This window comes from Penicillium maclennaniae, assembly GCF_028827695.1.
Source record: "Penicillium maclennaniae strain IBT 15551 chromosome Unknown utg000001l:1.0-3280838.0:1.0-3283122.0, whole genome shotgun sequence".
NCBI lineage: Eukaryota > Fungi > Ascomycota > Eurotiomycetes > Eurotiales > Aspergillaceae > Penicillium > Penicillium maclennaniae.
This window is the reverse complement of record NW_026623213.1, coordinates 2,228,898-2,245,398: the sequence shown is the minus strand read 5'-3', so window position 1 is coordinate 2,245,398 and position 16,501 is coordinate 2,228,898. Positions and strand designations below refer to the sequence as shown.

General features: G+C 51.5%; 6 protein-coding genes across 6 annotated transcripts; 4 read left to right on the top strand and 2 right to left on the bottom strand.

Annotated features, from left to right (window-relative positions):
* Nucleotides 1–1,615: 1,615 nt before the first annotated feature.
* N7477_000864 (ATP synthase subunit epsilon family protein) lies at nt 1,616–1,951 on the top strand (the record flags this gene model as incomplete). The annotated part of the gene is made up of 3 exons (XM_056962527.1): nt 1,616–1,647; nt 1,697–1,811; nt 1,877–1,951. 3 exons carry the CDS (start codon nt 1,616–1,618, stop codon nt 1,949–1,951), a joined length of 222 nt encoding a protein of 73 aa, XP_056827530.1.
* A 431-nt stretch (nt 1,952–2,382) lies between these two features.
* On the top strand, nt 2,383–4,918 carry N7477_000863 (N-alpha-acetyltransferase 35, NatC auxiliary subunit; the record flags this gene model as incomplete). Its single annotated transcript, XM_056962526.1, has 8 exons — nt 2,383–2,476; nt 2,533–2,600; nt 2,665–2,805; nt 2,855–3,076; nt 3,126–3,581; nt 3,634–3,990; nt 4,048–4,097; nt 4,171–4,918. 8 exons carry the CDS (start codon nt 2,383–2,385, stop codon nt 4,916–4,918), a joined length of 2,136 nt encoding a protein of 711 aa, XP_056827529.1.
* A 584-nt stretch (nt 4,919–5,502) lies between these two features.
* On the top strand, nt 5,503–7,891 carry N7477_000862 (uncharacterized protein; the record flags this gene model as incomplete). Its single annotated transcript, XM_056962525.1, has 4 exons — nt 5,503–6,227; nt 6,280–6,539; nt 6,590–6,724; nt 6,774–7,891. The coding sequence occupies 4 exons, from the start codon at nt 5,503–5,505 to the stop codon at nt 7,889–7,891; spliced, it is 2,238 nt and encodes a 745-aa protein (XP_056827528.1).
* A 1,513-nt stretch (nt 7,892–9,404) lies between these two features.
* Nucleotides 9,405–10,281, bottom strand: N7477_000861 (GNAT family N-acetyltransferase; the record flags this gene model as incomplete). Its single annotated transcript, XM_056962524.1, has 4 exons — nt 9,405–9,682; nt 9,735–9,852; nt 9,902–10,194; nt 10,242–10,281. The coding sequence occupies 4 exons, from the start codon at nt 10,279–10,281 to the stop codon at nt 9,405–9,407; spliced, it is 729 nt and encodes a 242-aa protein (XP_056827527.1).
* Nucleotides 10,282–11,017: 736 nt separating this feature from the next.
* Nucleotides 11,018–11,623, top strand: N7477_000860 (Isochorismatase family protein; the record flags this gene model as incomplete). The annotated part of the gene is made up of 1 exon (XM_056962523.1): nt 11,018–11,623. One exon carries the CDS (start codon nt 11,018–11,020, stop codon nt 11,621–11,623), a length of 606 nt encoding a protein of 201 aa, XP_056827526.1.
* A 2,178-nt stretch (nt 11,624–13,801) lies between these two features.
* N7477_000859 (copper amine oxidase) lies at nt 13,802–15,913 on the bottom strand (the record flags this gene model as incomplete). Its single annotated transcript, XM_056962522.1, has 3 exons — nt 13,802–14,010; nt 14,064–14,972; nt 15,028–15,913. The coding sequence occupies 3 exons, from the start codon at nt 15,911–15,913 to the stop codon at nt 13,802–13,804; spliced, it is 2,004 nt and encodes a 667-aa protein (XP_056827525.1).
* Between the last annotated feature and the right edge of the window lie 588 nt (nt 15,914–16,501).

Below are 16,501 nucleotides of genomic sequence, written 5' to 3'. Positions count from 1 at the left end.
ATTGACGTGCAATAATACAGTAGTACACCAGCACGCCATCTTCCGGGCAAGCCCCTGCGAGCACGGGCCAGAGTGACGGGAAGTGCTCATTTTGACTTGCTGCGGAGGCAGCGACGACGATATCTGTGTCGTCTCCTCCGCACATGTATCCGTTGACGAAAGTTTCGAGCATTCCAGCATTGGAGCAGAGGGTATGCATCCATCAGTCGCATATGTGGACTTGTCTGGAAGCCCCAGGGACGTGAAAAGGCCAGGAAGCAACGAGACAAATGTCACACGAGATGGAACTGAAACTTACCAAGAGAATTGACTGTTGGAAGATGAAAAGACTGAGTACCGGGACGTTCGTGGATGGAAGGAAAGAAGAAATGGATAGAAAGGTGCGATTTGGGATATGGGAAGAGCTCGTGATTCTGGCGGGCGGCAGTGCAAACAAAGATCATGCTGAAGCTTGTGCTCATGCCTCGACTTCGATTACCTCAATGATTCGCGATAAGATATATTCATAGCGCGTGGTCTTGCAGTAAATAGAGATCTCCAAGCACGTTCTACCCGAGTGGTCTTTGCGAGGAAACGAGTTGTCCATACAGATGGGGGAAAGATCGAGAATGTTGGCCATGTAGTGAGAAAGAATCGCGGCATAGTCTTAGTCTCACTTTATGCTACCACTAGAATAGGCACCGCTATTCGCTTACCTGAGTGTCGCTTCCCTTGATCTACCCCCTGTTGAAAAAGCTTGAGTTCACATACCCTCGTCCACCCCGGCAGTCACAGCTACACCTGGCTCCAACTGCATGAGGATCCAACTGCATGAGGATCAATGTGATACCACCGACCTACTGGAATAATAGGCACCGATGGAAATAATGTCTAAGGTTTTTTTTATTCCATGCCACCTACTATGATGCCCTTTAGGCGATGAGCCATGGCATCTAACCATGGCCGAACGTTTCGTAAGTCCATAGACATCCTGATGAAGCAGTATGATCTCCCCTGTATCAAAGAAGATGGAATTTGCAGAAGCTTTTGTGTCAGTGTCTGTTGGAAATGCAGATTTGTCCTTCCCGTTCGTGCTTCGTTCGTGAAGGATCTGCGATTGTATCCGCACTCCTGAAAGAATCCATCGGATAATTCATGAGTCTGGTCATGGTATAGTGCATTTATAAATTAAAAAAGCCTCGCATTATTTTTCGGCGGACCTTGCATCAGCAATGTACACCTCCGGTTCTGTGGATATAGCTGTCACTTGCGGCCCCTGATTCTACGCGCAGTGCTGACCAGAAGCCCCAGAAGCCTTGAGAAGCTTGTGGTGGTAATGACGGGAGCGTGTGATATCGCTTGGGTCTGTCTTCCGGTGGGATTGTGCTCATAATATGGTTGCTAGACATGACGGAAGTTGTCAAAGTTGGATGGGTGACCGGTGGGGATGTTGACGACGCGGTTTATACTTCGGAAAAACTATCACACGTGAGCTGAGCGCAGGTTAACACGTGACCCGGTCGAGATACATATCACGTGATACGACATCCCGACTCTCCGGATCGAATGCTTCCAAACTCACCCGAGCCGTTTTCACCCCCTTCAATCGAACCACCTCAACTCACCAACCTTCACGATGACTGCTGCCTGGAAAGCCGCCGGTTTGACGTACGTCACCACCATTCAATAATCATGATAATTGCTCACCCCGAACTAGCTACAACCGCTACCTGGCCATCGCCGCCCGTACCGTGCGCCGGTCCCTCAAGGAGACTCCCCGCCTGAACGCCGAGCGCCGCGGTGTGATGGACCTTCGTTTCGCCAAGTGGAATGTGAGTGAAAGCGCTGGAACTCCGAGACCATGCGGATGGAAACTAACGGAACATTGTGATCACAGAACGGCAAGCAGGGTGAGGTCCAGTCCCTCGCCAAGGCTAACAACGCCGCCATTGCTGCCCAGGCCGAGAAATAGACGAAGGGCGCCATACCCCGAACGATACCGTGAACATGATCTAGTCATGTTGGGAGGTGTGACGAGCCCGGGCGTGGAACTGGGACACAAGAGGGTGTGGACCTCACGGGGAGGCATTCAACTTTTTGTACATGTGTAGCAATACAGGTCTGCCTGGAACAGATAGACCTCTGAAATCGCACTCGTCTTTCGTATCATCGAACTGTGAAATTTCCGAATACCCGTAGAGAGAGAGGTAGATGTTTCGGTGCGCAGCCACACGTCAGAGAGGGCCCGTTGTCCCAGCCCAGCCCGCAAGTGCTTTTTCCGCTCCCCGCCCACCCCTCGATTCCCTTCCTCACCCTCGACCGTTGCCTCGATTCGACGTATTTGATTATTTGACCTCATGAGAAGATCCGGCAGCATATTGCAGAGCTTCGAGTCTCTGTGCGATGCTGCCAAATAACGAAGTTCGCGTTCCCCCTCCGCGGGCTGCGCAGTCGGTCCCGCGCGACATTACCGCCGAGTTCACAGAGGCCGCTTCGAGTAAGCCCATTCTTTTCGAAAATGAGCATTGGTCTAACTTTTCATTTCTATGACAGAACTACGCACTGGTCAGCTCGTTAAGGATGAATACTTCACGTTGTTCGAGAGCGTGGGCGCACTAGAGGTACGGGCATGTCACACAGCGATACGACTTGGGCGGAAGCTGATGAGAGTGGGATTGATGGCAGATCATGGACCCAAAAATGGACAGTGGATACATTGCACCCGGCGAGAGCCATGCGCAGGCGCTAGAGGACGATTACGACGTGCGGCAAGACTTGACACCGGAGCAGGTTGTAGGCTTGATGGATCAGCTGCTGTGCCATGAGGTGCGTGCTTGATACTCTTGTGGTATGGACTATTACTGACAGGTTGAAGATGGCTTGGCATATGGGCCACCCTCTGTCACAAACGCTATTTACATCCATCTACCTCGACAGATTGCTGTGGCCAGTGCCGAGGACCATAGAGGATGCCCGATTTGATCGAGTACCAAGTGACTCGCCTCTTATCAGCGTTGTACTCCGGGCATACTGCCTTGGATTGATCAAGGCTTGTGACTTTGTTCATGCTCGGATTGTGACAGAGTACTTCTATGAGGTATGTTGAGCTATTGCGGTGGTTGTACCTTGCTGATGGATCTGCGCAGGAGGAGGACTTTGTCAGTCAACTGTACAACCGTAATCTGCTATCTCTTTTCGATTCGTCACACTTCTATCGCCTGCTGGACCAGGCGGTGGCTTGGCTTGATGATGAAAAGGAAATGAACAAAGATATCCGGGACGCAATTCGATGCAGATTACTTTTCCGACGCGAGTTTCTATGCGCGTTAGACGGTGATCTCGAGGTCCTGGATACCAGGTCAACCGACAATTTCTCATCATGCTTGTCCCATCTGGCAGCGTTGACCGAGTCCGTGTCTCTGGGCAAGGCAGTGCCCGAGGCGTTCAGTATGAAGATTCAACGAAAACTCGCCAGCACTGTGCCACCTCGCCCGATTGTCAATATCAGCACCACTGTTGCGCTTACCCATTTGCAGCGGCTCTGCCAAGATGCCATCGATCTGCAGCAGATGCTAGATTACACAGGGCCGACCAACTTCAAGGTAGGATTGATTGGAATGCTGCTGTGTGCATGTTTACTGATTGTAACTTCAGACTGCCGTGTGGACCCTATTAGCCCGAAAGCCCCAGCCCTCGGTCTACATCCGATCACTGCTTCAGGCCCTGATCGTTTGTGAAATGACCATTCTAGGAGCGGTCTCTGTCAAACAATTTCTTTATGACGACCTTGCAGAGCTCGTATTACCCGCAAACTTGTTGCTTGAAGCGAACACCGACGATGTGGAATTGCCGACGGACCCTCGCTTCCAAATTGCCCAACAGATGAATGCTTTCGTGAGGCGTTTCGCCCAGCCGTTTGTTGACACAGTCCGATCTGCTTGTCTGAATCGATGCCGTGTTCGTCGAACGCTTTGCCACACCGTTGAAAATTGGGACGGCTTGCAAATGGAGGTACGAAAGACTCAACCCAATTGATCAAGGTGACAGACTGACAGAATGACCTATCAGGCCGAGGATATTGATCTCCAAATTCAGCCTCTGACCAGAGAGCCAGGCTTGCAAGTCCAGGGCGGAGAGCCTACATTTTCCTTCCCACTGAGCAGCTGGGCCTATCACCACAAACTTACGCAGCTCCGGCAAATCCTCCAAATGGGATTCGAGCTCTCAATGTATCCCCCGGGAAGAACTCCCCGGCATGTACTGGTACCTGTCTCACATCTGCTCCGCGCATCTCGGTCACATTGATCGAATCCGAACATTCACCGTGGCTGCTCGAAAGCACGATCTTGTGATGACCAACAATCGCGGGAGCAATGCCGCCGAGAAATCCGCCGCTTTCCATAAATCATTTCAAATCCTGGAGCGTTTGACCACTCAACTTATTGCGGTCGATGCATTTGCGATCGCACTCCACTCCCTGTATGCTCTACTGGCCCGGCACAAGATCCTGCCGTCTACCTCGAGTCCGGAGGCATACTCCAGCGATAAACTTCGCTATGAGCTCCGAATGAAACCCTTCATCCCGATCTCATTACCGGAGCTGGTTCCCTTTGAGGAGTATCAGCGTGAAGCTACCTTAGAAGGCGACACCGATGCGACCGTCCTCGATCGGGCCTCAAAAGCAATTACTGAGGCACGTAAAGCGTGGGAAGCGACGCTTGCCCACGGTGCTTTCATTGAGGATCCCACGGCACCTACCTCAAGACCCCCAACTGCCATTGAGGAGGACTGGAAGCGTGATATTAAGGATACTATGCGTGCTTGCATCGGGGCGAGCATTGCTATTGAAACGGTGAAAAAAACCATCACGGGCGACTCTTCGAACGGAGAAGCTGCAGGTGACGATCCCAGAGATCGGCTCCAAGACTCATTGGCATGACTGGTGGATCGTGCCCCAAGTGTTGGAGAAAAAGAAGTGACAGATTACAAAGTGTTTATAAGGGAACTTTGTGCTTAGCATTGAGTTACTAGACAAACCAGCAAAGGCACGTTCTTGTCTCCAGATTTTCCTCACGTTTCCTGGATTTCTTAGTGAAGAGCCCCAAATATATTAAACGTAGCCTTCGATTAGTCCAGACCAAGTGGAGATAGTAAAAAGAAAATGTTGAACAGGATCAGGCCAGGGCCTCCACAAACTGACTGCGGCCATTTCGGGCGCGTTGAACCAGGGAACGCGGCTGTCGGATGAGATCATCCACTTTTGGAACCTTCTGAACTTCCGTTGAACCTAACTTAAACCCACTGGACTCGCTGATCTCGACGTGATCGTCGTCAAGACGGAACCGCGCCGAGATCTTGAATCTTTCCCCGGAATCGCACTCACGGACCGCTGATAGACTCCTACGCCACGCAGCTCGCTTAGAAGTCGACTTTCAGCCAACTCCCATTGTCGACCGTCTCCTGCAGCGCCGATCTTCCTATGCCTCTGTTCTGTTGCCCATGACCCCCGGGATGAAGTGAACGATGCCGACGTATCCTATCCGCCGCCGCCCGCGCGAGTGCAAGACTTGCCTGCCCTGCCGTGCCAGCAAAGTTCGCTGCGATCGCAACGTCCCTTGCAGCAATTGCGTCAAGCGCAACTTCGACTGTTCCTACGGCCGGCCGCCCGCTTTCAAACATCCTATACCTCCCGCCTCTATCACCTCTGCCTCCACGCCGCATTCCTCGTTTGTCTCCCCCACGATCCCTCCGACCTACTACCCGCCCCCGCGCGATGCCTACGACGCTGCCGACGGGCCCTCTACGGCTAGCACTAACTCGGATCCACCCGAGGTCATCGACATCTCGCAGGCCGAGTGGGATGACATTAATACCAAAATGATCGCTATGGAGCAGATCCTCGGGAGTCTCCATTCGCTGTTCAACGCGCATTCGTCCCGCCGACATGAGAATGATCAGCCTGTAGGACGAAAGGTCTCCATACCGTCACAAGGTGTTTATGGGTCGAACGTGCTGAAGACGGGTGCTGTCCACATTGGCTCCCGGTCAGCCTTGGTGGACATCTTGGACAAATCCAAAGGATCTGAGGATATAGCGCAGGCGCTGACCCAGGAGGATCTGCTTGCTGATCTCGCCATGGGTAATGAGTCGGCGGCTTATCCGTTCGTGGATCTGTGGTCTTCTGATCCATACACATTCAATATTGCCGGAGTGTGTGCAGTGCTTCCCGACGATGCGCAATGCCATCGGTAAGCCCCGTTCCGTCGGATGCGAGACGATGCGTACTGACAATTGTTCCAGGTTTCTGGGATTCTATAAAGAAATCGGTGCCGTCTTGTATCCGGTTTTACCAGATCTGAACCAGATTAAAATGAAGTCGGAAAGGTTACTGGAGGGGCGGCGTCGGGCTGGAGGGGTCTATAAACCAGATGCCAACGGACTAGTCAAACCGTTCGGCATTGATTTGCCCTTTTTCAGTCTGTTCTTTGCGCTCCTTGCCTCGGGCTGTCAGTTGTCGGACATGTCTGAGAAGGACCGCGAATTGACTTCGTGGGTATACGGTACGTGATCTTCTGCAAATCCCGGAGGGCGATACTGACCCTCTGCTCAGTATCTTGTGCTTACCAGTGCCTGCGGATGTTAAATTATGTCTCGCAACCTACCGTCGAGGTCATCCAGATTCTTCTCATCATCAGCAATGTCCTCTCGTATAATATGAATGCCGGTGCATCATATACTTTGCTTGGTAAGTCGGGTCGGGCCCCTCTGTCAAATAGCTTCTAATCCAAGTACAGGCATGACGGAGCGGATGTGTCTCGTTCTCGGCCTTCATGTCGAGTCCACCGGATTCTCCAGTGCAGAGCAAGCTGTGAGGAGGCGCACTTGGTGGGCCATGGCCTTTCAGAATAGCCATTTCTCGCTCGCCTATGATCGTCCATCTATCACGATGGTCAGCCAGCCCGAGATCCCCTTTGAACCCAAGTCCATGCCGGGACATCGGACTTACGTCGAGACATCTTGCCGCATCGTATCACTGGCACTGGAAGTTCTGCGCTCACGCATGGATCCAAGCTCTGCACAACCGCGCTTCCACGACATCCGAGAATATAAGCATCGCATACACCGCATGATAGCAGAGGCCACACCCCACCTGCGCCATCTCGACCAGTGTCGGACACTAGCGGACCACATCGAACGAACCGAGTTGCGCTTGCATTCCTCTTACCTCCTTTCAGTTCTGTGCCGAGTATCACTAGACCCGCATGCGCCTATGACCGATACGCATCGAGCTCTGATCCGGGAAGACTGTATCAACAGCTTAATCGATACGATTGACGCATTCGTCGAACTGCACGAGATCAACTCTCACTGTTCCCGATCATGGATCAGCTTGCAAAGATCAATTGCCTCGGCATTTCTGCTCGTCGCGAACGATGACGGTGCTCAAACATGGGCTCTCGTTCACCGATTAGAGAATGTTCTGGCCGATCACGTTTATGAAGACGGAAACGCGGAACACAACAGCCGCACCGACTCCGCAAAGCACCTGGCTTCGTCGTTGCGTGCATTGCGCGAAATCCGGGAGGCTTTCCATGCGCGCACAAAGAGACAACCGGCCTCAATACCAGGCCAGAAGTTGTCGCCTCTGAACCTGCCATCCCCGTCATCAGTTGACGCCAGCCCAAAGGTACCGGTGACCCTGGCTGCGAACAACAATGTGATGCCCTTCGAGGACTGGAGCATGCGAAACATCCTAGGCCGGGTATCAAACGTGATGTTATTCCCGAACATGAGTGACAATCCCGTCCCGGGAAGTTACATGACGACATCATGTAATCACACCTTCGGGGAAAAAAAAAAGAACATTATTCGCATTGCGCGGAGAGAAGGGGATTTGTCTCCCTGTATGTAGCACTCTGCATGGGGTATTGGTCATCAGCACGGACTGTACACCATAATACAACGTTCTGGAACCTATTAGTCTGTTTCACTCGTTTCTCAAGACTTGTGCACATACCGGCCCTTTGCCCTTAGCTCATTTAAGCCGTGGCCCACAAGCCACTTTAGGGGTTTAGTCCTCTCTTCCGCCACCGCCGGCCGATCCCAGATTCAAGTAGAGTCGCGTTGCCTTCGGCACGACTCCACAGCGAGAACCGCGACACACATACACCCATTCGCAGAGATCAGAAAGATGAAAAGAAAAAACACAAGATCCGGGGGGGGGGGGATCTCCGTCGGCCCAAGTACACCTGTAGTTCTGCCCAGTGTGGAGAGAGTGCTTCGGCCGGCCGAGAAATGCCCGTGCCGTTCAAAAACCTTGGCTGATCGACCATGCTTATCATGTCTCCACTCCCACCAACCCCGAATCTGATTTATTTTATTTCCTGGTCCATCTGTCTAGCGTCGGGTGAGTCCTGTCTCATTGGCCCTGGGATTAGGATTCCTACGCAAGCCATCCATGGATGATCTCTGATCTTGAATGGATCTCTCCCTCTCGTGCTACTCCAGCGGCGTGGTATCAGATCCTAGGGTCGGAGATCGAAGTGAGAAATGACAGCCACGACTTAGATATGGGGCATGAAGAAGACCTAGCCCCTATCAATCTCAATCGACCTTGCTCATCACAAGCCAGACCTCTCTGAATATCTTTTGTGGCTCAATATATCCTCTCTTATCTCTTAATCTGCCCTTACTAAATCCTCACTAGAGACGCTATAGCTGATGAAGTGACGCTCTGCTGTAAAGTCATGACATAGTTCTTACCTACCGAGGAGATATGGGTGAGTGGGGCTAACAGTATTTGGGGCGCCGGTAGTTGCAACGGATGATTGCCGCGCTGGTTACGCAGATGATTACGGCCGTGATGGCTGCGACTATCATGGCCATTAGCCACTCAGTCACGAACACTCTCGTGGGCCTCATTGGCTCTACTGTGGGTGGCACACTTTGATTTCAGGCGTCTGTCACCTATGCAAGGGCGTACTGGGGGCTCGGACCAGACTCAAGGCGTGGAAGGCGCAGTTGGATATTATCTTGGTCTCATTGAAATGCGATACTTTTTCCTTTGGGTTTCGGTCAATGGAAATCTATCACGGATGCTGTGAGGAACGGCATTACTCTGAAAGATATTAACTCGTTTGCAAGTGTCTGCTAGATTAGATATTTTGTGGTAGGTTCCCTTGGAGCCAGGCTTCAAACATTGATCTACCCGCTTGGTGCATTTTCCAATACCAAAAAAAAAAAAAATTAACCACCCGCTCAATGCCATGTGAAGTCCGTATAAATAGCACATTATTCTAGCCCAAATCCATACCACTTCGCATCTATACAGACACATTGTTTTCACCTCGGCGACAGCCACAAGAGAAAGCTTAGAAAAATTCAAAAACCATTGATAATGGACACTGAAGAAAAAGACAGGAGTGTCAGCTTGATGTAGTGTCAGCGGCTTGTACAGGCTCTGAGCCTCGGTCTGATGATTTCGGCCACCACACCATTGCATATAGAGTAACTCCTGGGCCACCGGGCTGAATCGTAGCATCCGCAGCAACTTTCCCTTTTCCGAGAGAGAGTTCCTCGACCTCCTGGAAGTCCATTGAGAGATAAAGTAAGCGAGAGCTTTCAGTCGTGGCCTCGAGCCAGATCGGGAGATTCTCTGCTTGCGCTACTTCTTGGTGATAGTGCATGATAGCTTTGGCAAGACCTGTGTGACGATTAGCAAGCTGGCAGCAAGTTGCCCAGTGAATGGAAGTCACCTTTTCCGCGATGCTCATACTCAGTGCCGATGCTGAAGACGTAGTAGTAGCGCTTCTGACCTCCGAGGCCCTTCCTTTTCGCGTTGTCGGTCATGCCGGAGAACTCAGTCCAAAGACGCTGTGATAGGTTAACACAAAATTCCATCTCGGCTCAGTAAGGACCACACTTTGAGACCCGAGAATCCGATTCTCCACAAAATACACAGGAAGCCGGAGTACACAAGCGTCCAAACATTATCAATGTCCCGTCCCGGCGGGATAACAATGGACGCCGCTTTCCACCCATCCGCCTCCGTGATGAGCGCGTCGTTCATCAGCGCCGACCTGGCGAGTTTATACCAGTAACTGGGCAGGTACCGCAGCCGCTGTTCCCGGCTCATATCCAGGAGCATGTACGCGATGACGGGGTCGTTGTCGAAGACGCGACCGTTCAAGCGGGCGACTGAGCTCAGCTTGTCTTCTGGCTATCAGGGTCCGTTCTGAGCTGGGGCGGGAAGGGTTACGCACCATATCTGCCATGACTGAGAGGAACCGGCGCTTGCACCATGGTTGTGTGGATGGGCTTGAGAGTTGGCGTGATAGCCCATAAGAATAGTGAGAGAGACTCGGCCCTGGTGATCCTTGTCGGCCATGAGGAATGGTGGCACCGAGAGGTTGTTGTGTTCACGCACTCGACGTAATCGGACTTACATAAGCTCTATGCATCCATGGTCCGGCACCTCGGCGATGTTATCGTAGGAGCTTTTATTCTCTGCTGCGGATAGACTGAATGTTTCAGGATCTGGAAAAGGCTGGGTGCGTCCGCTCGATCATTCCATGCTAGACTGGGTCGAAAAGATGCAGAAGGCATTCAGTTGATAGGTTCATGATTACAATGGAAAGCTCCCTCATTCTCATTCTGGAGCTCATGATGGGTGAAGTTCATAATATGGTGATGCCTGTTCCCCGGAGCTTCGAAGCTGCCCCACAGTCCAGCTCTCATCACCGTCACCACTTCTTCCACATGAAACTATGCGATACTAGTCTCCAGATCAAAGAACCGATTTTAGTTGCCTGAAAAGAGCAGTTGGACTCGAATTGCGTCACTCGTGCCTTCCAACCATGGATCAACCCGATCCAGGAACACAAACAAACGCTGTACTTCTTCTTCTACTTCGACTTCGACTTCGGCTCCGTCTTCTTTCTACTTCTTCACGGTACTTCCTCACTCAAGCGCTAGGTCTCTCACCAGAAATCTCTCTCATTGTTCAATTTCTACCAAACCTACACACTCGACCCTCAAAATGGGATCGACCACTCTCTTATTGATCGACATCGACAGCGGTGTCCTCCACATGCTTCTCAATCCAGCCAAAGCCAGCGAGCTATCCGCCTACATGGAGACCATCAAACCCACGGTCTCAGCAGCCCGCAAGAATAACATCAAAATCATCCACATCATCTCCGCCTCGCGACCTGAGCTCCTCGACCCTGTGCTACTGGCCAAAGCCAAGTCAAATGGCGAGTTCCCATACAGTGCCCTGATGCACGCAACCATCAAGCCCGCGTTGGGCGAGCTCGTCATCGCGAAAACCCATGCATCAGCTTTTTTGGGCACCTTTCTCGACGCTACATTGCGGGGAACAGACACGGATCGTGTCTTCATTGCTGGCTCGGAGACGAGCGGAGCCATCCTGTCTACGATCTGCCATGCGAGGGATATCGGCTTGCAGGTGACTGTTCTTTCAGATTTGCTTTTGGATCAGGACGAGGAGGTGCATTGGTTGTTGATTGAAAGGGTGTTTGGGAAGATGGGGACTATTCTTACGGCAAAAGGGTGGGCTGATCAGTTGAATGCTGAGGTCCAGGAAGTGGGAGATCAAAGATGTTCTATGTCTGGGGGGGGGTGATCGGAGATAGTCGTTCAGTCGACATCAGAGAGAAGTGTATCCTTAGCCTTGAGGGGCAACTTTTTCACAGACAGAAAATGATATAGATCCACCTTATCTACGGCTTGAATGACTCGGTTAAGAGGTACCAGGTGGATCCGACTGACAAGACAACAAGTTCATACCCGAGTCATGTTCTCCACCCCGAGGAGTGAGCCCCGCTTACAAATGAAAATCAACATCTGGCAATGAGGCAGGAGCCCCTCTGAATGTGAAAAATGGAGAATGTCTCGATTGTTCATCCTACAGCTATCGAAATGCCTTCAACCACCCGTGCATGGATCTTGAAAGAACAAAATGGCATTGATAGTCTAGAGACTATTGAACAAGCACTTCCCGAAGTTGGCGACTTCGAAGTCCTCGTGAAATTGCATGCAGCATCTCTCAATTATCGAGATATAGTCCTCGCAAATGTACGTCAGAGCCCACCACGCCCATATCCCCAGAATGAATCCCACCAACACTACCCCAGGGCTCCGTTCCCCTCCCATTCTTTCGCTCAGGAGTTGTCCCAGGCTCCGATGGCGCCGGCATCGTAGAAAAAGTCGGATCGAAAGTCCAGACTTTCCGACCGGGCGATCGCGTCTGCACCCATCTTACGTCCGAGATGCCGGCCTCGAAAACACCATCCATGACCGACATTTGCTCCGGACTCGGCCAGCACATCGATGGAACTTTACGCTCCTATGGCGTCTTTCACGAATCTGCACTCGTCTCAATGCCAGAGAGCCTCGACTTTCTCCAGGCGAGTACCCTGACCTGCTCGGGGTTAACGGCGTGGAATGCCTTATTTGGAATCAGCGAGCATAGACCCAAGAAAGGAAGTTATGTGTTGGTTCAAGGCACCGGAGGTGTCTCTATAGCAGCCTTGCAGGTACGATCACACTCCACCGGCGCTCACATTCGCATCTCATAACTCGTCTCATGCCACAAATTTCCACAGTTCGCTGTCGCCGCAGGTGCTACGGTAATTGCAACAACAAGTGCCTCCGCAAAAGCCACACGTCTCAAATCCCTAGGCGCCCATCACGTTCTCAATTACCGTACTGATCCAAACTGGGGCGAGACTGCCAAGTATCTTACCCACGGCGAAGGGGTTGATCTCGTCGTTGACGTTGGGGGTCTATCTACTCTTTCCCAATCTTTCAAAGCCATTCGCACGAATGGATTGATTGCTCTGACCGGCGTGCTAGGAACGGCTGACGAAGGAATTCCTTCCTTGATGGATTGTCTGATGAATGTTTGCACGGCGCGTGGAGTCTTGCTGGGGACTAGGGACCAATTTAATGAGATGAATCGGTTCATCGTGGAGAAGAAGGAATTAGACCTGTTGTTGATGAAAGGGTCTTTGGGTTTAAAGAGTGTAAGGAGGCATATCGATTTTTGGAGAAGCAGGAGCACTTTTCAAAGGTATGTATTTCGTTGCAGTAACGGGACCAGGAATAGCTGAGCCCCTTTGTGTCCTGTCAATGAATCACTCAAAGTTCTATTGGCCCATTAGAGCCTAAGTAGTTCTATCAAGGCTATGCATGCGCCTCGTCTAAACTGACGCAGAACTTGGTGTCCTTGAATGCAGAATCGCGTTTTGAAATGAACAGGGATTCTCAGGGAGCCCAGACACCCGCCAGGAGGGGGGGGGGGGGAAAGGGAGGCGGGACAGGAATGAGTGTGATAACCTAACTTCTATACATGATTAGCCTATCTAGAGTTAGACCTGAAGAAATGATACCTATAGTAAATTACTCCGTCTATATTCCCTCGTCCCCTCGATATAATCCCGCCTCTCGTGCGTTAGTCCTCCTTTAGTACAGGAGTCCTTTGATTGATTACGTGGGTAGTCGACATTGATAGATTGTAGGCCGCTAAGACGGCTAGACTACGAAGAGATCTCATGTACGTGTTTTCTAGAGCATAGAAGGTATTAGGGTAGTCGAACTGTATGAAAGATATGTTCAGAGTAAGGATAACATAATCGACCATAGAGTTATTTTTATCTTTTAAGGAGATTAATAGGCTCTTGAATAATGGAATAAGGTAGACAAAAATGTGTATCATGATTCATGAAGCTATATACCTCTACTTTAAAATGTTCCACCTGCAATATTCCACTGCAGACCCATACACGAGATATGAAGTCATTTACAACTTGACCTGGCTGCGATCCTGAGGTTCAGCACAGCAGGAAGGCTCGGGATGCAAAGTTGACTTGTTAAACGACTGATCCGAATGCGGAACGTCCAACGCTGGGTTCTTAGTAAAGAAGCCATCCGGCTTAAGCATGACGCTCACACGCTCCATGGGCATAACTGGGAAGTCCTCGATCCGTGGGTTATGGGTAAGACCGAAAGCTAAAATCACAAATCAGCGAAAGAAACGACTCAACATCTTCGAGGGTACTTACTGTGCCACAGGACCACGTCCTCATTCTCAACTGGGTCATTTCGCGCAACCCACTTCTCTACACCTTCGGACTCCTTGCTCTGGTTGGTGAATTCACCTGCAGCGAAGAGCTCGTCGTCCTGGTATTTAGTTACCCAGATTGGGCGTGTGGCGAACTGGGCGCGCCTCAGCCCGAAAGATTTGGGTTTGGCGAGAAGCATTTGACTGGGGGCGGTCATCAGCTTATATGCGATCGGATGGTGTGTGATCGGGTTGATGACAGAATCGTTGCGGATCTTGAAGACACGGTGTTTCTCCACGCTAGTTGAGGCACTGCCGCTCGTCTTGATGACCTGCTGCTCGGTGATATAGCCCACCGAGTAGGGGTTATTTTCGTCCTCTGGCATAGGCACACTGTCCTCGTAGTAAATGGTGTTTTTATAACCATCCAGTGCCGGGTCAATACGCAGAGAGAACAAATGTTGGTGGAAGGGTGCCATGACGCCAGGGCCGACGTTGGTTCCCCATGGAACGGTCTGGCCATTCTCATTTGCGAATGGAACGGTCGAGAGAATACCAGTTGCGCGAACCTCGAGCTCAATGTTGGCTGCTTGATCGAAAATAACCTGGAAAATATATTCGTAATTCGCCACTGTTGCGATCATCTGGACGACGAGCTGGCGGTTCCGGACGGCTGTAGCGGCGCCCGTTCTCCAGTTTGTGTGCTTGTGCTGAAGGCCGTTATCCTGTTCATGCATACAGATGACGTTCTGCAGGAGAATAGGCTCGCCCTTGGCGTCTGTACGGTAACCGTTGAAATATTTAATATGGCCCAGACAGTCGCAGCCTAGGGCCAATTGGTTGGCCGTGATACCGAAACCGACATCGCCAACGTCAAAGGCTTGCTTGCGGTGGTAGGGAGCACGAGGATCTGGGGACGTTAGTATCAAGGTTCCAAATTGTGCAAAACCAAGTGAGAACATTACCTCCATAGGGAACGGTCATCTCGGAAAACGACAGGCGGTAGAAAGTGCTCCGGCCATCATAGGTGAGGTTGTGTATCACCAACCCCTCGCGATTGTTGAAGCCCACCCGAAAGCGCCATTTCTGCCATGAGACGGCATTTCCAATAATACTGAACGAGGCGCCCTCGGGCTGCTGCACGATATATGGCTTTAGATCAGTGCGCAGCGGTTCATCCAAGAGCTCCTGCGCATACTGAACTGCCTTCACAGGCTTCCACGGCTGTGTGTCCGTGGTCTGGAAGTCTGCACCTCCGGGCAGATAGTCCATACGGACGAGCTCATGGGTAATCCCATCAAAGATCGGAGAGAATTTGCAGGGAAGAGAATACAGGTTGTCTTGAGGATGATCGCTGGCCACGATATACATGTAGCACTGGAACAAGCGGCGGGATTCGTTAGCATCGTCCGTGCCGTAGATCCACGGATCGACACAGACGGTCATGCCTTGGGGCAGCTGTAATTTTTCAATCTCAGCCTTGACGGCGGGGTGACCAAGACACAGCTGTTCAATCTCCATCATCTCGTCCACATCCACGGGCCCCTGGACTTCCTTGGGCAGTTCCTTGGCTGAGACGATGGACTTGGTGTCTGCGTTCAAAAAGGCCTTGTGAAAAGAGCCATTGTCGAGACGGTGGAACAAGGCCATCAACAGACGAGCGGGCTTGGGAGGACGCGGCTCTCCACGGCGCTCGGCCTCCAGGTACGGAACGACCTCATGCTTGGTGGGTTCCTGGAGATCAATACGCTTGTAACGCAACTTGACACCGGGAAAGGCGGCCTCGAGGATCCGGACCGCTAACCGGATCTCTCCCGCGGTGATGGGGTCAAATGGATGTAAGCTCGCCATTGTGTCCGAGTCTTGAAGTCTGGAGTCTGAAGTCTGAAGTCTGGAGTCTGGCAGGGAAGAGCAGATCGAGACTTTTTAAATCCCCCGCGGTACCTGGTTCCTTCCTTCGTACCTTGGGATGTCTCTCCGGCCAACTCTAACCGGGCGCATCTTTGCCCCAAAGCGGTTTAGCGTGTAGAACTCATTTTGATAAGTGCAGATATTGGGGAGGTCGTTTTTCATTGGCGAGCCATCAGCAATGACGGGTGTCGAACTTAGCCCAAGATACTTTTCTCGGAGCTGTTAGAAGAGTGTGAATCGTGATAGCCTCGGGTACGACAGGGACGTACAAGATGATCGGAGGGGTACCCTGCTCAAATTCCGAGCATGGAAGAATAACACCCATGCTGTTTCCAGGCAGTCAGGCCAACACATCACATCACATCACATCTGGTAATTCTACGTGTGGACCACAATTTGAGCCCCTCGCGTGAAGGACATTCACCAGCCCTGGACCAAAGCACGCTCATTCCCAATTCGTGCCGTGTTTAGGAAAGATTGAAAATTTAGTGCCTCGTTCATAGCCCCGCTGAAGCTATGGTCCAAATG